The sequence below is a fragment of the Orycteropus afer genome, unplaced genomic scaffold (genome assembly GCF_000298275.1).
Source record: "Orycteropus afer afer isolate SDZICR_OR568_19922 unplaced genomic scaffold, OryAfe1.0 scaffold00450, whole genome shotgun sequence".
Classification (NCBI taxonomy): domain Eukaryota; kingdom Metazoa; phylum Chordata; class Mammalia; order Tubulidentata; family Orycteropodidae; genus Orycteropus; species Orycteropus afer.
In genome coordinates this window covers 242,683-261,694 of record NW_006922037.1, presented here as the reverse complement: position 1 = coordinate 261,694, position 19,012 = coordinate 242,683, and the positions used below count along the sequence as shown (strand labels likewise).

General features: G+C 35.9%; 1 protein-coding gene across 1 annotated transcript in view; it reads left to right on the top strand.

Annotated features, from left to right (window-relative positions):
• LOC103208535 (ADAMTS-like protein 1) overlaps positions 1-19,012 on the top strand; it is a gene marked incomplete at its 3' end in the record, with an annotated part of 468,117 nt that overhangs the window by 212,657 nt on the left and 236,448 nt on the right. Inside the window, exons 9-10 of the mRNA XM_042782739.1 lie at positions 2,843-2,981; positions 17,630-17,680. Coding sequence (XP_042638673.1) covers positions 2,843-2,981; positions 17,630-17,680 — 190 coding nt within the window. The remainder of the gene's footprint in view (positions 1-2,842; positions 2,982-17,629; positions 17,681-19,012) is intronic.

The window sequence follows — 19,012 nt, the reverse complement described above, 5'->3', positions numbered from 1 at the left end:
TGCCCATTCCAAAGAAAGGTGATCCCACAGAATGTAGAAATTATAGAACAATATCATTAATGTCACATGCAAGTAAGATATTACTGAAGATAATTCAGAAACGTTTGCAGCTTAAAAGTAGTCATTGAAAAATGCTAGCAAGTGCTTTCTCTTCTGTTGTTAAGAAACTACTAATTCAGCATTTTAAGCATTCCAGTAGAATAGTGTTTCCAGTTGTTCTGTCTGTCTTCAATAGAAAATTACTTTGTTCAAAAGTAAATTGCCAATTGCTCTGATATTTTTATGGGAATATGTAATTTTGATCTACCTTCTAATGACTAGCACAGGAAGCAGTTTCAAAGAAATAAATTTACAGAAATATTTTTTTTCTTTTTAAATGAAAACCATGTTTTGTGAAAAGTAGCGATTCAATTACACATCTGCCTACTGTGCCAGTTTCACATAGAGTTGCTTTTGAAGCATAATTTCAATAACCTTGACAATGACTTGCTAGTCAATTAATGTTAAATTCCTATAGATTCAATTCCTTTGGGACTCATGTTCTTCGCATCCAAGTGAAGAAGTAAAATCTTCAGTGTTTCAAGTGTTTTTAACTATTGAACCCTTTCTTGAAAGGAAACCTTGCTAGCAAGCCCAGATAAAAGGGAAGTTGTTCTGATACAGAGGTGAGGGATGTGTGCAGGGCCCACATTGTGGAAATATCTGAAGAAATTAACTTCCCTCCTAGGCTCCTGGTTTCAGATTCGATCGATAGGCCATTTTTCTAAGTGTAGATGATGTTTTTAGATGCCATTGAGTTGATTCCAACTCAAAGACCCTCCATACAACAAAATGAAACACTGCCTGGTTCTGTGCCATTCTCACAATCATTGCTCTGTTTTGGGACCATTTTTGCAGTGAATGTGTCAATTCATCGCATTGAAAGTGGTCTTCTTTTTTGCTGACCCTCCACTTCACCAAGCATGATGTCCTTCCTCAGGGAGTAGTCTCTCCTGATAACATGGCCAAAGTTTGGTCATCCTTGCTTCTTCTAAGGAGCATTCTGGCCATATTTTTTCCACGACAGATTTGCTCATTTTTCTGACAGTCTATGATACATTCAATATGATTCACCAACATCATAATTCAAATACATCATCCTTCTTAAATCTTTTTATTCATTGTCCAGCTTTTGCATGCATAAGAGGTGATTAAAAATATCATGGCATGGGTCAGGTACACCTTAGTCCTCAAGGTGACATCTTTGCTTTTTAACACTTTAAAGAGGTCTTTTGCAGCAGATGGCTACTCTTTAAACTCTTTTGGACTCCTTGGGAAACATGATTAGCTGATGATTTTGATTATTTGCTTCATTTAAGTTCTAAATTTTTCATTTCACACAATCTATAACAGCTTCAAAGTAATATTTTTAGACTGATAAATTATAATTTTGAAAACTCATAATCTCAGATATATAATTTGCTGATTATGCCTATACTTTATGATAAATTCTATCTTTGAGCAGAATTACTATATGGAAAAAATACAGAATAATTAGCTTGTCATACAATTATCTGTTTTGGAGTAGAATGTAATATAAAACTAAAGGCATAGTACTTAAATAAAATTTTACTACTTGGTTTTCTTATAAAGGGATTAAATAGAACATGTGTTCTTACCCATTACTTTCATTACTTTCCATACTTTTCATCTTTACAATAAAAATTTAAAGGTCTTTTTCTTAAGTCTTTAATGAACAATTAATTTTTGTGGGTGGTCTGAGAACACAGCCTCAAGTCAGTAAATCTGGCTTAAAAGTCTCCTGATTGCCTAAAATCTTTGCAAGTCTTTTAACCTGTCCAAATCTTGTTTTCTAATACATATTTAGCATAAGATAATAGTACTTAACTACCTGCCAGGGAATGGAGAAGGGGTTCACGGTTAGAATGATATAAACACCTTCTTAAAATGTATTTATATATATGTACATTTCTTTTTCAACCCAAGAATCTAAGACCTCTTCACCACCCTACCAGAAATCCATAAGACAGTGAAAAGGCAGGCAGGAAAGGTGAAACAGTATAAATAGAATGAAGTATGGTATAGCAATATTTTATTTTTAAAGAAACTCCTCTCAATAGAGGGCATTGATGTCTTGTGATTAAGAAGTTGACTAGAGACTTCATTTTAAGGAGAAATGATAAAATATTGGGGTAAAAAAGAAAATGGAACATTAGGGAGATATTTTTAGTTATAGCGGGAAACTTGGGGCTCATGATGGCTACTGTTGGAGTCTTAATTGTCCATTTACTCATCTCAATCCATGCAGGTTCAATTTACAAAAAAAAAAAAAAAAAAAATCCAGCAAAGCTGGCAAGACTTGATCATGTACTATATTACATTGACCCCCCCGCCACTACCCAAAGGGGGTAATGTTGGAGTTTTTAGGAGGCTGAAGGGATTTATTCTTCTGTGCCAAGATGTCAGGTTAGCATCCTTCCATAAAAACTGATGGTCTCTGTTGGATGTAGAATTATTTTTTAGCTGTTAGATTATTCAAAAGAAATCAGAAGAACATTTGCTTCTTCCACAGTATCCCATAATCAGGCTATGCCTTTATGGAGTTCAAGCCTGGGCATATAATTTAATTATTAAAATTTGAGTGGATTACTTAAGGAGTAAAACACAAAGTTTGAGATACACAAATATCAGTGAGCCTTCCAAGTACTGGTATGTGTCCTTTAACCTAAAAATGATCCAGGCATTGGGGAAGAGTTTACATTAATGTGTGACCAAAAACTACAAAGAAATATATCACATTGACATGTGCTTTTAAACTTGCCTGGATGGTTTGATGTTGCAGGTTACCAGCTGACTTCCGCTGAGTGTTACGACCTTCGAAGCAACCGCATGGTTGCTGATCAATACTGTCACTATTACCCGGAGAACGTGAAACCCAAACCCAAGCTTCAAGAGTGCAACTTAGATCCTTGTCCGGCCAGGTCAGTCATACTTTCTCATTCATTTATCAAACATAAACCAAGTTCCAAATAAGCTTTTTAAATTAAAATTTAAACGTTTACAATAAAAATAAAATTGAAAAATAAGTAAGTATTGCTGTCCATTGTCCATTCTTAATCATGTATTTTGACTACCTGTGCCCCTTGCTTTTGCTGCTATATAATGCCATCTCAGTGTCTACGGAATTTATTTTCCATTTGTCAAGTAACAAGTGAAGCACTCTTGAAAGCCATTTCTTCTCTCATTTCTATTTATTCTAGTTATTTGATTCTCCCCTTAACAAGACACAGACCCATGAACTACTCCATGCTCTTAACAAATGTAGTAGTACAATGTTCTTAGGATGCCTTTCATTTTATCTCTGTCACCTGATCAATTAGATGATCAGAACAGATTACATTTTATGATCATAGATGACCCATTCTAGCCTGTGGGTGTTCTGCATCTATTGAATAGAAACAAAGCCAGTTTAGAATAGTCTTGTTCTGTTTGAACAAACATGGCCTTTGTTAGAAAGGGCAGGACTTATTTCACATAGTCGGGTTTCATTATTTTTTTAAAAGGTCCTTTTAATTAGGAGCTTTAAAGAGAGATTTTCACATGACATTGCTTGCTTTTTAGAAACCATCATTAGTCCTCAGATTATTTGCAGAATCAAAAACAAGGCTGATGGATGAAATGTTTCAAATGATGAGTAGTAATGGAAACATCAAAGCTTCCAAGTCATGGAAGTCAGAGATTCTTGCCAAGAATCTTTCCATGTACATAGCATTTGGCTTTGCAGTTACCCCATCTCTTGGAGATTCTTTTAATCTTTTAACCTCACTTACTCATCCTTAACTTTAAAGAGGGTAACAAGAAAACTCTTTCCTTGTAAATTTTTTCAAGAAGACCAAATGATAAAGAATCCTTTTCCAGACTTCTTGAGAAACACCTCAATGTTATTTTTTAAAGCCACAGGATACTAATTATATATACATAAAAGCAAAGCTTTTAAAATACTTCATGGGCAATATGATATAAATCATTTGATCTTTGCATTATAGGCATTGCCATATTAATGTTTGGTTTATATTGTTACCTTTTAAAAATTTTGTATTCTTGTACTCTTTCTGCCTTACATCCATGAATTCTAAATTCTACATTATATGTGAAATTGCTGTTACTAATTAGCCCATAGGAACTATACTCCTAACTCATATGAGAACTCAGAATAACAGGTTTTCTTTAAAGAAACAGAAAGAATAGATATTTAGAAACTGTAAAATTTAGATGACGTTTAATTCATCTAAATTAGCATATATTACATCAGAACATTGTATGTTGAAAATTGAATAAGGTATAAAACAAAATGAGGTATTAAATTTTGCTTGGATTGCTGTATTTTGGAAATATTAAGGGTTTGAGGTATTTTTAGCCAAGAAAATCATAGTCCCATGCAATTCATCCTCATTTAAAAGTATTCTGCTCATTATGTATCTTTATCCATACCTATAACAGGAAGACTAAAAAAAAAAAAAAAAAACTTACTGCCCTCTAGTCAATTCAACTCATAGCAACCCCTTCTTGGGTTTCCAAGGAGGTATTTCTATGGAAGTAAATTGCCCAATCTTCCTTCCGGAGACTAGTGGATAAAAAACATAGTTAGCTTAATTCAGACAGGTCTTATACACACTTCCGTGATAATGTATGTGTATTTCTAGAGGAAATAAAGAATTCATTTGCCACAACTCCCTACAACTTTTCTCCTAACTAGAAGAAATTTCACTGAAGATATGACCATGGAAGACAGTTTTGAAATAAAAGTGTTTTGCTAATTTTAAGAAAAAGTTTAATATTCAGAAAAAAAAAATTACTTTTAATGTTTGTTGTGTTTTATCCACTTTTTGTCTTCTCAGTTGCCATAACTTTTTTTGCATACTTTTCATTATGCAAAAGCAAAAGGCCATTCTACAGCCAGAGAAATCTGCCTTTGCAATTTATACTTTTTTTCCTTACCTATGTTATTTTAAAAAATCTAATACAGCACATGTATAAATGTTAAGACAGGTGGCTCTTTAAAAAGAAAAGTAGGAAAGGAAAAAAGAAAAAAAAGAAGAGGCAAATGTCAGTTGCTCTTTTACTGAAGAGATAATTAGACAAAGCTGTCAAAATTAAGACATACCACTAGGAAAGGTTTAGGGCAAAATACATTGTAGATATGGTACTATAAGGCTAAGCTATTTCAGGATTGCTGTGACAGTCATTGAACACATTTGCATACCTAGTATCAAAGCAACCCTTGTGAAATCGAGGGAGAATCAGAAATAATGGTCTGAGAATAGTAGATAGATGAGTTTCTACAACATAGGTCTGCCCTTCCATTAGACATGGATGAATCAAACCCTTAAGAAACTCTTTGCTAATTACCTATTTAATTTTTCAATAATAAAATTAAGAGTGCCACAATGACATTAAGCCAGGACTTTCATGTTCAAAATTAGAAACCACTTAAAAAGAAAATATAGAGATTCCTTGTACTGATAAAATCACATTTTTTTTTTAATTTAAAAATAAATTTATTATGTAGCTATTGAGATCCTTATTTATTCTTCTATATCACAATGGGAGTTTTGGCCTACTATGTATTATTTAAAACAAAATCCCATTCAGGATAGCCGAGTTTATTCCCCATCAAAAGAGGAAAGCACCATGGACAACAAAAAGAACACTAAATAATTATATATCTAGCCTTAGGCTTTTCATTTTGCCTCCCTGGACCTTAGTTTTCTCATTCACAAAATGAGAGTGGGAAGGTTGTTGCATTAAATTGGTGGTTTACACACTGTGTCCACAGAGCCTGTTATTCTACAGTTGTTTCATTGTGTTTCATTTTATATATTTTGTATTCTTTTAGAACCAGAATTCATTTAAAAAAAAAAGACATTCTAATATATAAAACAACTCATTTTGACCTACTCAAAATAAGTTTAATTGTAAAAAATTTTGTAAGCGTTGTAAAAATGTTGTGGTATCATTGTAATTACTTTGAATGTAACCCTTATGATTAAGTTCTTTGTCTGTTTAACTGACAAATAAACATCCCAAGAGTGGCAAAGTGAGCTGTAAAAATTGTTATTATTTGTGACTCCTTCTTTGTGGTAAGAAGAATTTTCTCAATACTACACATATAAAACCAAAACAAACCAGAAATACTGGATGCATTAACCATTAATTATTATTCCTGATACCTACTTTTTCAGTTTACCAAAATAGCTCCACTTTTCTCATTCATTTGCTTTATAATAAATAAATGTTAAGTATTTGAAAAAGACATTAGAATTTTGATAGCAAGTATCAGTAGTATCAGCTACACACAACATAAAGCCTTTCAATCACTAAAACATTTATAAATCACTTCTTGTTATTATGTCTATTAACCCTTCCAACTTCTAACTCAGTGATTGTATCAGTCATTACTTTAGTTTTAAGAAGTAAACCACAGCTTCCTAAATACATGTACAACTTCTGGGAATTCTCTTAAATCAAGAGTGGGATCTGGGACAGGCACAGGAAACCACTGGCATTGAGAGGTCTCTGAAGTATCTCACTCCTTACCATCTTTTCTCACTCCAAATCATTTTTTGTTTGTCATTATTCCTTTTGTTCCTCCTCCTTCCTTTGCTTTCTTTATCTCATTTTTGTTGTTGTTTCCTTCTTTGTTTTTCCTCTCATTTTCTTCTGTTTCCCACTTTTACGTGCTCACCAGCAATACCCACCAGCTTCCATGATTATGGATTAGCCCATCTACTGGTATCTTTTCAAAATAAGTTATTTTGTTGTTGTGGTTGTTGTTGTTTTGTTTTTTTCAACTGATTCCAGAAGCTAATTTGGAAACATTGATAAATTAAAAGGCTATAATGAAACCCATACAAATCATTAATTCCCAGTATTCACAGGTAACCACTCTGACTACTTTTGATGAATTTCTTTTCAGTCTTGTGCATAGCTAATGGCATTGGTGAATTTATAAACTTGATAATATAATAGCTGCTTAGAATTCAGTGACTGAGCATTCTCATTTTCCACTCTTCTAAAATGAGCCTGAACGTCCATGACATATATTAACTTGTCATTTTGCTGGGACAGGACTTTGAATCACTTGCAGTACAAGACCAACACTGAGTATAGCTGACTGCCCAGCAGTTTCATCCCAAGAGGACTTTATGGCTCTCTGCTGATGTCATTTATGCAGGGATTTGTGTTTACTGATGAAAACACTTTGTTTCTTAGTCAAAAGTAGTAGTCTCAAAAAGGAAGCCAAAATTTAATGCTCATGATGGAAGTGAAGATAAAGTGAAGTCAAAAAATCTGATTGCTTTTAGCTAAAATGAAGAATGTTTCTCATTGGTGACTCAGAGCTATGACTTTACTAACTCCATCATATGCTCTCTATATAAGATGCATTATATGTTTTGGTGGTTGTGTTAGGCTGCGTTCTCCAGAGAAGCAAAACCAGTAAAGCTTATATATACATATAGAGAAAGAGAAATTTATCTTAGGAAAATGGCTCACACACGTATAGAAGCTGGCAAGTCCCAAGTTCTTGGATCAAATGTTGAGCTGGAGGCTTTTCCCGACTCATGCAGCTGCAGAGGCTGACAAGCTCAAGGTTGGCAGGCAGTATACCAGCTGTTGACTCCAACGAATGACGAATCCAAGGTCTCCAGACTGAGTGGTAGATTGTTCGCTCCCGGACAGTTGTAGGCAGCACAACAGGGTCCTGATCCACAGAAGAGTGTCTCTTTTTCCCAGGATGTCCATAAATATATTGAAACCAGACCACACCCCTAGGGAAACTACCTATCAATGGATTGGCTGCTCAAAACATATACATCTGATCCCATCATGGGAATAACCCATATCACAATTGCTTAAACAACACAGAATTGTGTTCCAGCCAAGTTGACACACAGCTCCAACTATCACAGTGGTGGTCTCAGCTTGGGCATTTTCAGAAGTCCAGAGACTTGCCCCTCATGTCTATAAGTTTTCTACTTCTATTTACCTTGTTTTCTGCTCCATTTGCTTAACATTCTCCTATGAATTCTTTCTCAGGTAGAGACCTAATCAGGTGTAAACTTCTCTCTTGTGCCTACCATGGTGTAAACATAGCTTCTGTTTTACACAAGGGGCATTTTTTAAAATCATGATTTGGGTGAAAGTTTACAGAGCACATTCACCTTCCATAGAGCAACTCACACACACTTTGTCTCATGATATTGACTGTAATCTCCCACAGTGCAACAGCTCTCCTCCCACTTCCTCCCCACAGCCACCTCTTCCTTGTGTCCTTCCCTCCATGCACTCCTGCCCCTGAGCTATCTCTCTCTCTCTCTCTTCCTTGTTTTTTTGGAATGCAGTGCCTGCTGTTTTGTGTAGTAGTTTGTGTCATCTTTGCCTCTTGGGTGAAGGATCAAGTGCATCATATGGTCAAAAATCCTCAAAAGTTTGTGCCTATGGTTCAATGACAACTAAAGCATAGTTGTCGTTCAGCTAATAAGCACCTTATGTTTTCTAGGCAGTTAGATGTAATCTTCACTATCCTAGATTAGAAAATGACTGATCAGTCAGAATTTACAGCCTTGATCTTATATATCTGAGTCTGTGAGATTTGTCTGACTCTTAAGGCTGTCTGGGGGAAATTGTGCAAGACACTGTTGGTGAGGAGATCAGAGAACCACCTTTTCAGATATTTTTGGCACAGACCTCTAGTTTTCCCTCTAAGGTAGTAAAGAAAGGAGCTAAAGTTGGCAAGGGTCGGACAAGTGAAAAAAGGTCTCACTCATCACACTATCATGGTCACAGTCATTAGCAAACAAATCTGTTTCTAGCTGAAACTGCATCCAGATTTCTCCTTCCCTCAAAGAATTTAGAGCAATAACCCTAAATAAATGCCCAAATGTGTATGCCTCAACTAACAATTCTTGATGAGTTCAAATGAACTTTTTGTTGTTGTTTGCTCACCTCCATGTAGTTTGCCTGTAAATTGTAAAAGAAAAAAGGAAAAAAAAATCCCTGGCCCTAGATCAAATTGTGAACAGAGCCTCAGAATTGAATCCAAATGCAATTTTAAAGAAACACTCTGCATGATGAGAGGCAGTGTGTGTAGCAGGCATGTCAAAATCTGGATTTTCCCCCTAACTTGGTGACCAACAAGCCGAGCAGCAAAACAGCCTGGTGGTTAGGAGTGGGAGCTTTGGAGTGAAACAGCCTGGCTGTGTCACCTTTGGCAAATTACTTATTCTCACTAAGCCCCAGTTTGTTTTCATCTTATGGAGTAAAGGTAATAATAGTCCTTATTTCATAGAGTTATCGTAAGGAATAAATGATGTAGTACATTTAAAGAGTTTAGCAAAGTGCCTAACATGTGATAAGCACTCGATAAATGTTAGTTACCACAGCTATTATGATTGAGATGTTGCCTCATTCAAAACTCCTAAACTCTCCAAAAATCTGCTTTCTCATCCATGAAAGGAAAAATAGAACTCCAGATATGAGTCTACAAAAGTTAGTATGATGTTTGTTGTTTTAGCAACAGGAGATACATATTCCTAGGAAAATGTCTTCATGCAAGTAAATCACATTTAACAGATTTTTAAAAGTTAATGACCATGAGAAATTAAGATAATTAGCATCTCGTGAAATCTCCATTTACAAGTTTTTGGTACTCCCACTTAGAGATCTGTGAGACATTGCTATTTAATTCACCGTAGTCATTTATGCCATGTGCATCTCCAAAAAGGAGAACTCCAGGTAAAAACTAGAAAATGGTTGATTTATCTAGCAATCAAAATATAATGAAATGTTTTCTTATCAACTATGGAAGTCTTTGTTTTATTACAGTATGTAAATGATTTCCAAAAGTAATTTCCTTTTGATCAACTTATTTAGATATACCATTTTAATCAACCTAATGAGTAAGCCATAAGAACAACCACCACAAAAAATTTCATGCCCACCTTTCTACATGATTTATAATGAGGTAAAGTTGAGATCTAGCACTTTTTAGAATGCATGTTTATACCCTTACCAAACTTACAGGCATACTATGTATCATCAGATAATCAGTTATCAGGACAATTTATCTAACAAACCCACTCATTATTAATAATAGTGATCCCTTCTTATATTATGTTTTAAACTTTATGGAAGTGTAGTTATTTATGCAATTCTCATCATTGTAATTAGAGTTACTAGAACAAGTATTGTCATCATCCTCATTTTTAACTTCCATCAGTTTATAACCATGCGACTTTACTAACTAAATAACTTCTATATGTAACTTCTAGGTCTCTGTTTTGCAACCTGTACAATAAGTATAACATTGCTGCCATAGAGTAGTTGTGGGGATTAAATGAGATAATGAACATAAAGCTCTTAGTAAGGTGCCAAGCACTTAACAAATGTCAACTATCATCTTTAAGTTGAGGCGGAAACAGGTGAAATGACTTGCCCCATGCCACTTGTATTTGAAGTTTACAAAGTAATTTAACATCCATTATCTCATTTGAGTTTTACAGTCTCTAGGAGGTTAGCAGGACAGCAATTATCACCTGTATTTTACAGATTAAAAAAACCTGAAGCCTTGAGAAGTTAAGTTGACTTCTCCAAGTTAGAAAGGGCAAAAGAAAGAGCTAGTGTGTCGATCTAAGTGCTTCTAGATCCAGGGCATCTTCTATATTTCATAAACACAGGCAACCTCATCCCAAGGTCAGCGTTCAGGCCATCCTTCCCAGTCACCCTTGTTTGGCATGACACTTTCAGCAGCCTGTGAGATCTGATTCAGAGCCAACCTAGATTTCCACAGCCTCACAGAACTGCTAACCCTATCACTGCAGAATGTGGTGCCCTGGGTCTTTTAACTGACCACACCCAGGTGAAGCAAAACTCTTTCATGTAAGTGTAAATACTGATATTATGTGAAACCAAACAGTCACCAGATCATTTACAACAATACAGGAAGAGGCAAAAAAAAAAAAAAAAGCCCAGGGGAACTGATAGCATTTTTAGATTTATAGGAAATATTAGCCCCACTTATTTAAAACAGTTCAAAAATTGCATTCATGAATATCAAGAATGGTTAACCACAGAAATGTAGATGTAAGCAGATTTTAATATTTTGGAACAAATGATCAAAACCTCTCCAGTAGTTAGTATTACAGCAGAAAATGAACTGTATCTAAAAATCTTTTTAGGTCCTGGACAATGAAGCTGGGTTCCAATGTAGCCCAGGTCAATAAATATTACCTACTAGTTGCTATGGGAGCTCTGATAGCATAATGCTTAAGGCACTTGACTGCTAACCAGAAGGATGGCAGTTCAAATCCACCAGCCACTCCTCGGAAGGAAGGTTGGGCAATCTATTTCCGTAGTGATACTGCCTCGGAAACCCAAGGAGGGGTTGCTATGAGTCGGGTCCGACTCGACGGCACATAACAACAACAGTTGCTATTGTTTTTTAAAAAATCATCGTGACCTATTTACAGAATATTTTTTGCATTTGCTGAATCCCAACTCGCCTCTTTAATAACTAGGAGAGCCTGTTGTGATTGTTTGAATTCATCAATTACTAGACTAGGAGGGATCTTGTGATAATCATCCCATTAATGGTTTTCAAGCTGTGTTCTGAGGAGCTGATTTCTGCCCTCAGCAGTCACCAGAAAGGGGACAAGTAAGATAGAATTTGATGAAATGGATTTCCCAGAATCCATTCTTATTTCATCTTAGAACTTCTGATCTCATCCCATACTTAGATTTGGCAAAAGACCAAAATACAGGTTCAGTTGTGATAAATTCAAGCTCACACACAAAGAAAGGGGCGGAGGGGAGAACTGGCCTTTCATCTCCCAACTCCTCCAATGAACTTTCCTCGTTATGTCATGTTCTTTTTTGGTCTGCTGTTCATGAAAGAACATAACCCTTTTGTGTCTTCCAACTTTTTAACAGCTCTTTCCTGCCCCATTCTTAAAAGTTGCTTGAGGAGGGGGGGGGTGATTGTTGGTCTTTTGTCCTAAAATTGTCCAGAGAAGATAGATTGCCATTTTTGTGCCAACTCCCCTTCTATCCCCCATGATTTCATTCATTTTTTTTCTCGAGTAACTATTCCATGACAGGTTCTGTGCTTAGTTCCATGGGAAAGACAAAAATGAATCAACTAGAGTGTGGGTCTCTACACTATCCTTGGGGATTGAGTTGTACAATCATAAAGCAACATAATAACTGACTCATGAGGCAGAAAGGAAAAATCAAAAATAAAAGCTTTCCTTGTTATATCTGAGACATTTTCAATGGAAGCAATCCAGTTAAGCCAAGCAGGCTAGATGCAGAGTTACCATTAAGGTGTCCTTTCACTCCTTCAGCTTACCCAATCACTCCTGCCTGCCTAAACTGCCAAACTAATTTCCAGAATAGACTGCCTTCTTAAAGAGATAGCAGAGCTACACATAAGGAATGGGGTAGAACTAAAGATGCACACAGTGAGTGGTAGGTTGTTTGGAGTTTCTTTCCCTATTTTATACCCTTTGGGTTTTTGATCTGTTGTTCTCTTTTAATTCTCAATGGTAGTTATATTGCTTACCTTTATGTTTGCATACCAACGACGTGATTTCATTCAGTGACTATTTACTAATTGCCTATGGCCAGTGCACTGTGCTAGAAGTAAAGAACCAATATGGATTCTGCCTTATGGTGTAAAACTAAAGAAAAATGTGCACATAGTTAGAAGTTATTACATAGGTAAAAGTGATGACAAGGAAGTTAGAGTGGTGTGGGTATTTGGAAAAGGGAGTGAACATTTCTCGTTAGATGATGAAAAAGAAAATAAGGAAAGACTTTAGAGAGGTCACATTTGACTCAGATTTCATTTGGTCATTATGGAGCCACCTCAGGTCTTCAGCTTGAGTATTAGATTATTGGAGATGTTGCTGTGACAGCAACGGGTAGGCTGGACTGGAGGAGACAACGGCTACAGACAGAGAGATCTGCTGTGAGACCGCTGTGAACAACCCAACTTGAGTCAGGAGAAGACAGAGTTCATGGATGTTGCTGTTTATGAGGTGGCAACTGGTAGAACTGAGTTATCTGTAAGGAATAAGGAGAAGAGAAGCAGAGATGGTCCCACAGCAATCTAGCTGAAGTGGATGAGAACATGGCAGTGCCCTGGATAGCAACAGTGATTACAGGAGAAGAAGCAGTTTGCAGGGGAAGATAATGAATTGTCAGGGATGTATTAAGGATATAGTGAACTGGGAAAACCAGTACATACCCAGCTGTGAGGCAGTCAGAAATAAGCATTTGCAGCTCAGAAGAAGAGGCAAGAGGTCGTGAGAGATTCACTTACAGAAAACAGTTGCAACCATGAAAGAGACTTCTTATGGTTAATTTCCATTCTCTCTCTCTCTCTCTCTCTCTCTCTCTCTCTCTCTCACACACACACACACACACACACACACACACCTACAAACACACAAGTGAGTTGCCCATGGAGTTAGTTCCATTCAAACTTTTCTTGTTGAGAGAGAGTTATCACAAAATGTAAATTCCACAACAGCGTACTGTGCAGCCTGATTTGAGCTTGATTTTTAGAGTGGAGAATATTCTTAAGTAGCATCCTAGATCATTTCACCACAACGACTCAAAAATCTTTAAGCGACACAAAGCATTTGAGGAAGTAGCCTAACTTCATCCAGTTGTATCATATTTCCAAAAGTTTCTTATAATTTCTGAAGATTTTAAGTAAGTCTTATTGAATATTTTTCTGATTATAAAAGATAATCTATAATAGAAAACTTTGGAAATAGAAACAGAAAAAGAAGAAAGCAAAATAATACCCATAATATAATTTAATCAAAATGTCAGAAATTAACTAGTGTTAATGTTAGGTCTTTTACAAATATATGCATGTCTGTTGTGTGTATACAAATATATATACAAGTGTATGTCTATATATGCATACATCTATATATATTTTAAGAAAATGATGAACTCACTGCCATCGAATCAATTCTGACTCATAGCAACCCCTGTAGGGTTTCCCAGGCTATAAATCTTTACAGAAGTAAATTGCTTCATCTTCCTCCCATGGAGGAGCTGGTGAGTTTGATGGTTCAAACTTCCTGGTTAGCAGCTAAATACCTTACCCACAGCACCACCCAAGCTCCTTAAGAAAATGATAGTGTAAATGATAAATAAACATACAGATTTTCTTAGTATTCTGGTCATATTGTATATTCTATTTTGTACTTAACGTTTTTTGGTTGACACTACGTGAGCATTTTTCCATGTCATTAAAATGATTCTTTAGACATCATTATTATATATGCATAATATTTCATTATATGAAAATATATTTAACATAACATTTAAGCATTCTCCTGCCATTGAACAACTGAATAAGTCTTATACTTTGAAGGATGAATGGGATGTCTTTCTGTTACTTCTTAACAAGCTCAAATGACACTGCATCACTCCAAAACGGTCACTTCCTCTTCCTTATCCTCTCTTCTCCCCATCAATCCCCCCATGTGGAGCTTCAGATGGACTCAAGCCACTGCCCTAATTAAGAATGGAAAATGAGCAGTTTTTCTTTCAAACCAACTGTTTACTTTATCTTCTTTTTTAAATTTGTTTTTTCTTCATCTTTGTCTCTTTTATGGCACCATGGTTAAATGCTTAGCTGCTAACTGAAAGTGTGGCCGTTCAAACCTACCACTGGCTCCATGGGAGAAAGATGTGGCAATCTGCTTCCAGAAAAATTACAACCTTAGGAAGCTTATGAGACAGTTCTCTCTGTCCTCGCAGGGTCATTATGAGTCAGAATCGACTTCATGGCAATGGAAGTGGGGTGTTTTTGGTTTTGTCTCCTTTATTACCACCCATATATTCAAGCACATGTATAAGCATGCATGCACACATGTGTGCACATACAAATTGATACTTTGGAAGAAGTTTTTAAAGTCACTAAACAACATCCTTCTTCATCATTCTTCAAGATGTTCAGTTTGCCAAAGAAAAAAACAAAACATCTTAATGGTAAGCAATGGGAAATTAGATTTAGATACAATTTCCTTCCCTTCTATGACAGTGTAATGAAAGGCCAGGGGCATGGCATGAGCCCCAGGAGAGAGCAAGGCCCATGCACACAAATACGCTCTAGTGAGACTGGACAGAGTACCATTGTTTTGATAACTTACTGTTTTCACAGGTGCCATAGAGTCATTTTATGAGTCTTCACCACAACCCATGCCATAGAAAGACAAATATACCTGTAGTTTTGCTGAATCCAGTTTAAAGATTCATATTCAAACAGAAACATAATTTCTAAATCAGGCCCAAGAAAACCCAACATCTTGAATTCTGTAGAGCCCCCCTTTCATTTTCTTCCTCCTCTGTTTCTGTCTCCATTTTAAATATCATCAGCTGATAAATCAGTTGACAGGGATCTGCAACAGTTCATTCTAATATTGAAGATGACAAATTATAGGCATAAATTTTCTCAGGAGAGAAGGCAATGATATATATTTATGCATTTAGAAATTGATGTAGGCATTAGTAAAGCTGTGGGGTCAAATAGACTATAACTTCAGAGTGAGTTTGACTTATTCCTTAATTAATTACTACAGATAACAAGTGTATGTCCAATACTGTTACAAGAGTTTTGGAAGGTTGGTATGCTTTAAAATACAATTTTTAAATTCCCTTAATTGTTAGATGTATGAATTCTGGGAAAGAGGTCACATGATTCTAACAAAAAGCAGGTTCAGCCTTTTGTATTTAATTTCTGTCCATCAGAAGAAGGCAGAAGAGAATGAAAAGTTTCTCTCATTGTAAAAACAGGGAGAACCATTTAATGTCGTACGCACTTTGTTCTGTGGTGAAAGCTAGAGGATTTTGAGCATGCAGAGGTAGCATCCAGTTTCATGAACATTGTTACTTAGGGTAATAAACACACAATCTGAAATGCAGTCATACAAATCAGTACAAAAAATTGAGTCATGTAAAGTAAATAAATGAATTCATATTTTAATGTTTTACTCTCATAAGAAATCTATCTTCTTAGCTTTATTTTCCATTTTCTTTCAAATTTAATTATCTTATTACCCTCACCTTTCAATTATCTCATTACCCTTATCTTTCAGTAATTTCTTCAGAAATGACCCAGTCCTCTTTTCCCCTCCCTTCTTCCTCCTCATTTCTCATGAGTGAGTCTAGTTAGTGCTATTTTTATCTTTCTCATCCACAAAAGTACACCCAGCTCACTCTTTTCTCTTTGGTTTCCTACTCAAAAGGTTAGGTTTGCTAGCTATGTGAAAAGAACATACTGTATCTCTGATGAAAGGATGAGGCTAAAACGGATTTACTTAATTATTTAAATATAAGTATAATAATTACAGTAAATATATAAATATAAAACCATCCATCTCAGGGATACAGAGGAACTTGGGTTCCTTCACTCTTTCAGAAAGAATTTTCTGATTGTGTATTTGTCAGTCATACAATGAACATCTGTGCCCATGCCCTCCCTAGCATGCTGCCATAGGGTGCCATCTCTGTACTAACCAGACAAGGGCTCTGTTCAAGCCCCACTCTTGATGGATGGTCTACTGTACTACTCGTCTTATCAGAGACCATGAGTCATAAATTTCCTACAAGCCAAGGTGCTAGATTTTAGCAAAGGCAGTCTTACCAATTGGAAGTATTACTAGAAATCAGTGTGGTAAACAAGTATAGTTTATTGGAGTTCTCAAAGCCTCTGGGGACTTCCACACAGTCTATAATGCCATTACTTGTAGCTTCTTGAGCTGCTCCTTTCAGTCTCCAAACCTCACAGAGCTTCTCAGGACACTAGATAGACTAACAACCACAACAGTTACAACTACCGCAATAGCAGTTAACACTGTGTAACATTCTATAGAACACCAAATTTTTCTGTATTTACTATCTCATTTAACTATGCTAATATTGTTTTGGTAGGTAACCTGCATTTTCTGATAATTGCCTACTATATTCAAGGGTTTCCCCCTCCCCTTATAAAATACCCCAGTGGCTGCTTTCCAGGTATCAGTAAACCCCTTAGATCTGCCAAAGAAGAAAGCTATTTGCTAATGCATGTTACATAGTATTGTCAATTCCAAGGTATATGTTGTACTCAAACAGCTCTCTCTTTCATCAGAAGTGAGACAGTAACAGTAATTGCTTGGTGAGCATCTGGAAGTAACATTAATAATGATGGTAATAATAATGACCTCATAGGATGTATAATTTGGGGGATTAAAGAACATTTACAAGCTTATTGTGTCATATTTAATGATGAGGTGCCAAGTTTTCTTGCCACCACCCTTCCCAGTGGTATTTCCTGCTTGGATCAGAGAACTAATTATACTAAACGGTACCCTTTCAAAGAACTTGCCCCATTCTTAAAGCACATGCTAGCATAAAGATATTGAACTGTTTTAGTCTTGTATTTCAGAGATAATTTATTAATGTTGTTTTGCATTTGTATAAAACAATTTGTATAATGTAATCATTTAGTGTTTATTTTATTGTGTGTACCTTCTACTCAGAGGGTTGGCATTATTGTTCCTAACAGTGACGGATACAAGCAGATCATGCCTTATGACCTCTACCATCCCCTTCCTCGGTACGTAAATCAATCGTCCTGATGCTAGAATGCTAGAATTAGTAAATCCATCTTCTGCTGCTTCTTTGTTTTGTTTTCTTTTTGTTGTTGTTGTTGTTAAGTTTCTGTGTTGTTGTGCAAGAAATAAATAAAATGGCAGATGGTGTATTTTGCAATCCATTCTGAGCTCTGCTTTGGAATAATGCTGGCCTGCTCAGACTATAAGTTTGTCATTCAAAAATCATCTTAAGATAGTATTACATGGAAGGGGACACAGTAATTCACTCTGATTAGATACAGAGTATGGCTTTATGTTTTGTCTTTTTTTTTTTTTCCTTTTCTGTTTCCTCTGCAATAGGACCCTACTCATTAAAGCACTGTTGCTAACTGTTAAACAAATACTGCCTCAAATTTTATCACAACACCCACAAATTTGGAATTCCAGATGTGGTGTGACAATACATATGGACTTTATTCTTTTTCATTCCAATGAAATCATAATTAAGTAGGAAAAGTCTACTTTTTTTTTTCCATATTCTTCTTGTTCAGGACATTTGGGGGTACTTTTCATTCTGAAGCCATGAAATTCCTTCTGCTGCATTGCTTTGTAAAAGTATAATACTTTTAAAAGCTAGAGGAAATAATGAAAGTACTTCAGGAGCTGTTTAAAAAAAACTTGCTCTCTTTATTACCATCTTCATAAGAAAACTGGAGAAGCTGAAAAATCAGCTAGCTAATTGAGTGTATTACCTGCTAGGTTGGACATTTCTACTATACAAAACCACTGCCATCCAGTTGATTCTGACATATAGCGACCCTATAGGGCAGAGTAGAACTCCCTCCATAGGGTTTCAAAGTCTATAAATCTTTATGAAAGCAGACTGCCTCATCCCTCTCCCACAGAGCAGCTGGTGGGTTCAAACTATGTGCCTTGTGGTTAGTAGCTGAATGCTTTAACCACTGCACCACCAGAATTTCTACAGGTAGCAGAAATTGGAATTGGGATTGAGTAATAACTGTACTAAGAGACTTTTGCTCTATTCTTTTTTCTTATTTGGCCCTCAGGGATTCAGCTGCTATTTATAAGCAAGGGTTTGAATCAGACCATAAATGCTTGGAATAATCCACAGTAGTTAGCTGAATCCCAAACTAAACCAATTGCAAATAAAATAAGTTGTGCACTATAAAATAAAGCAAACTTAAGTGAAATCTCCAAATCCCTCATGAGTTTGAATCTGAATAGAGACCCACTGAGATCCAGTCCAACTCCCCACTGAGGCTTCATTCTCCCATTCCTTCCCCAACAGTTTGCCTACACACCATGCATAGGTATTTATGCCAAGATGCATATAT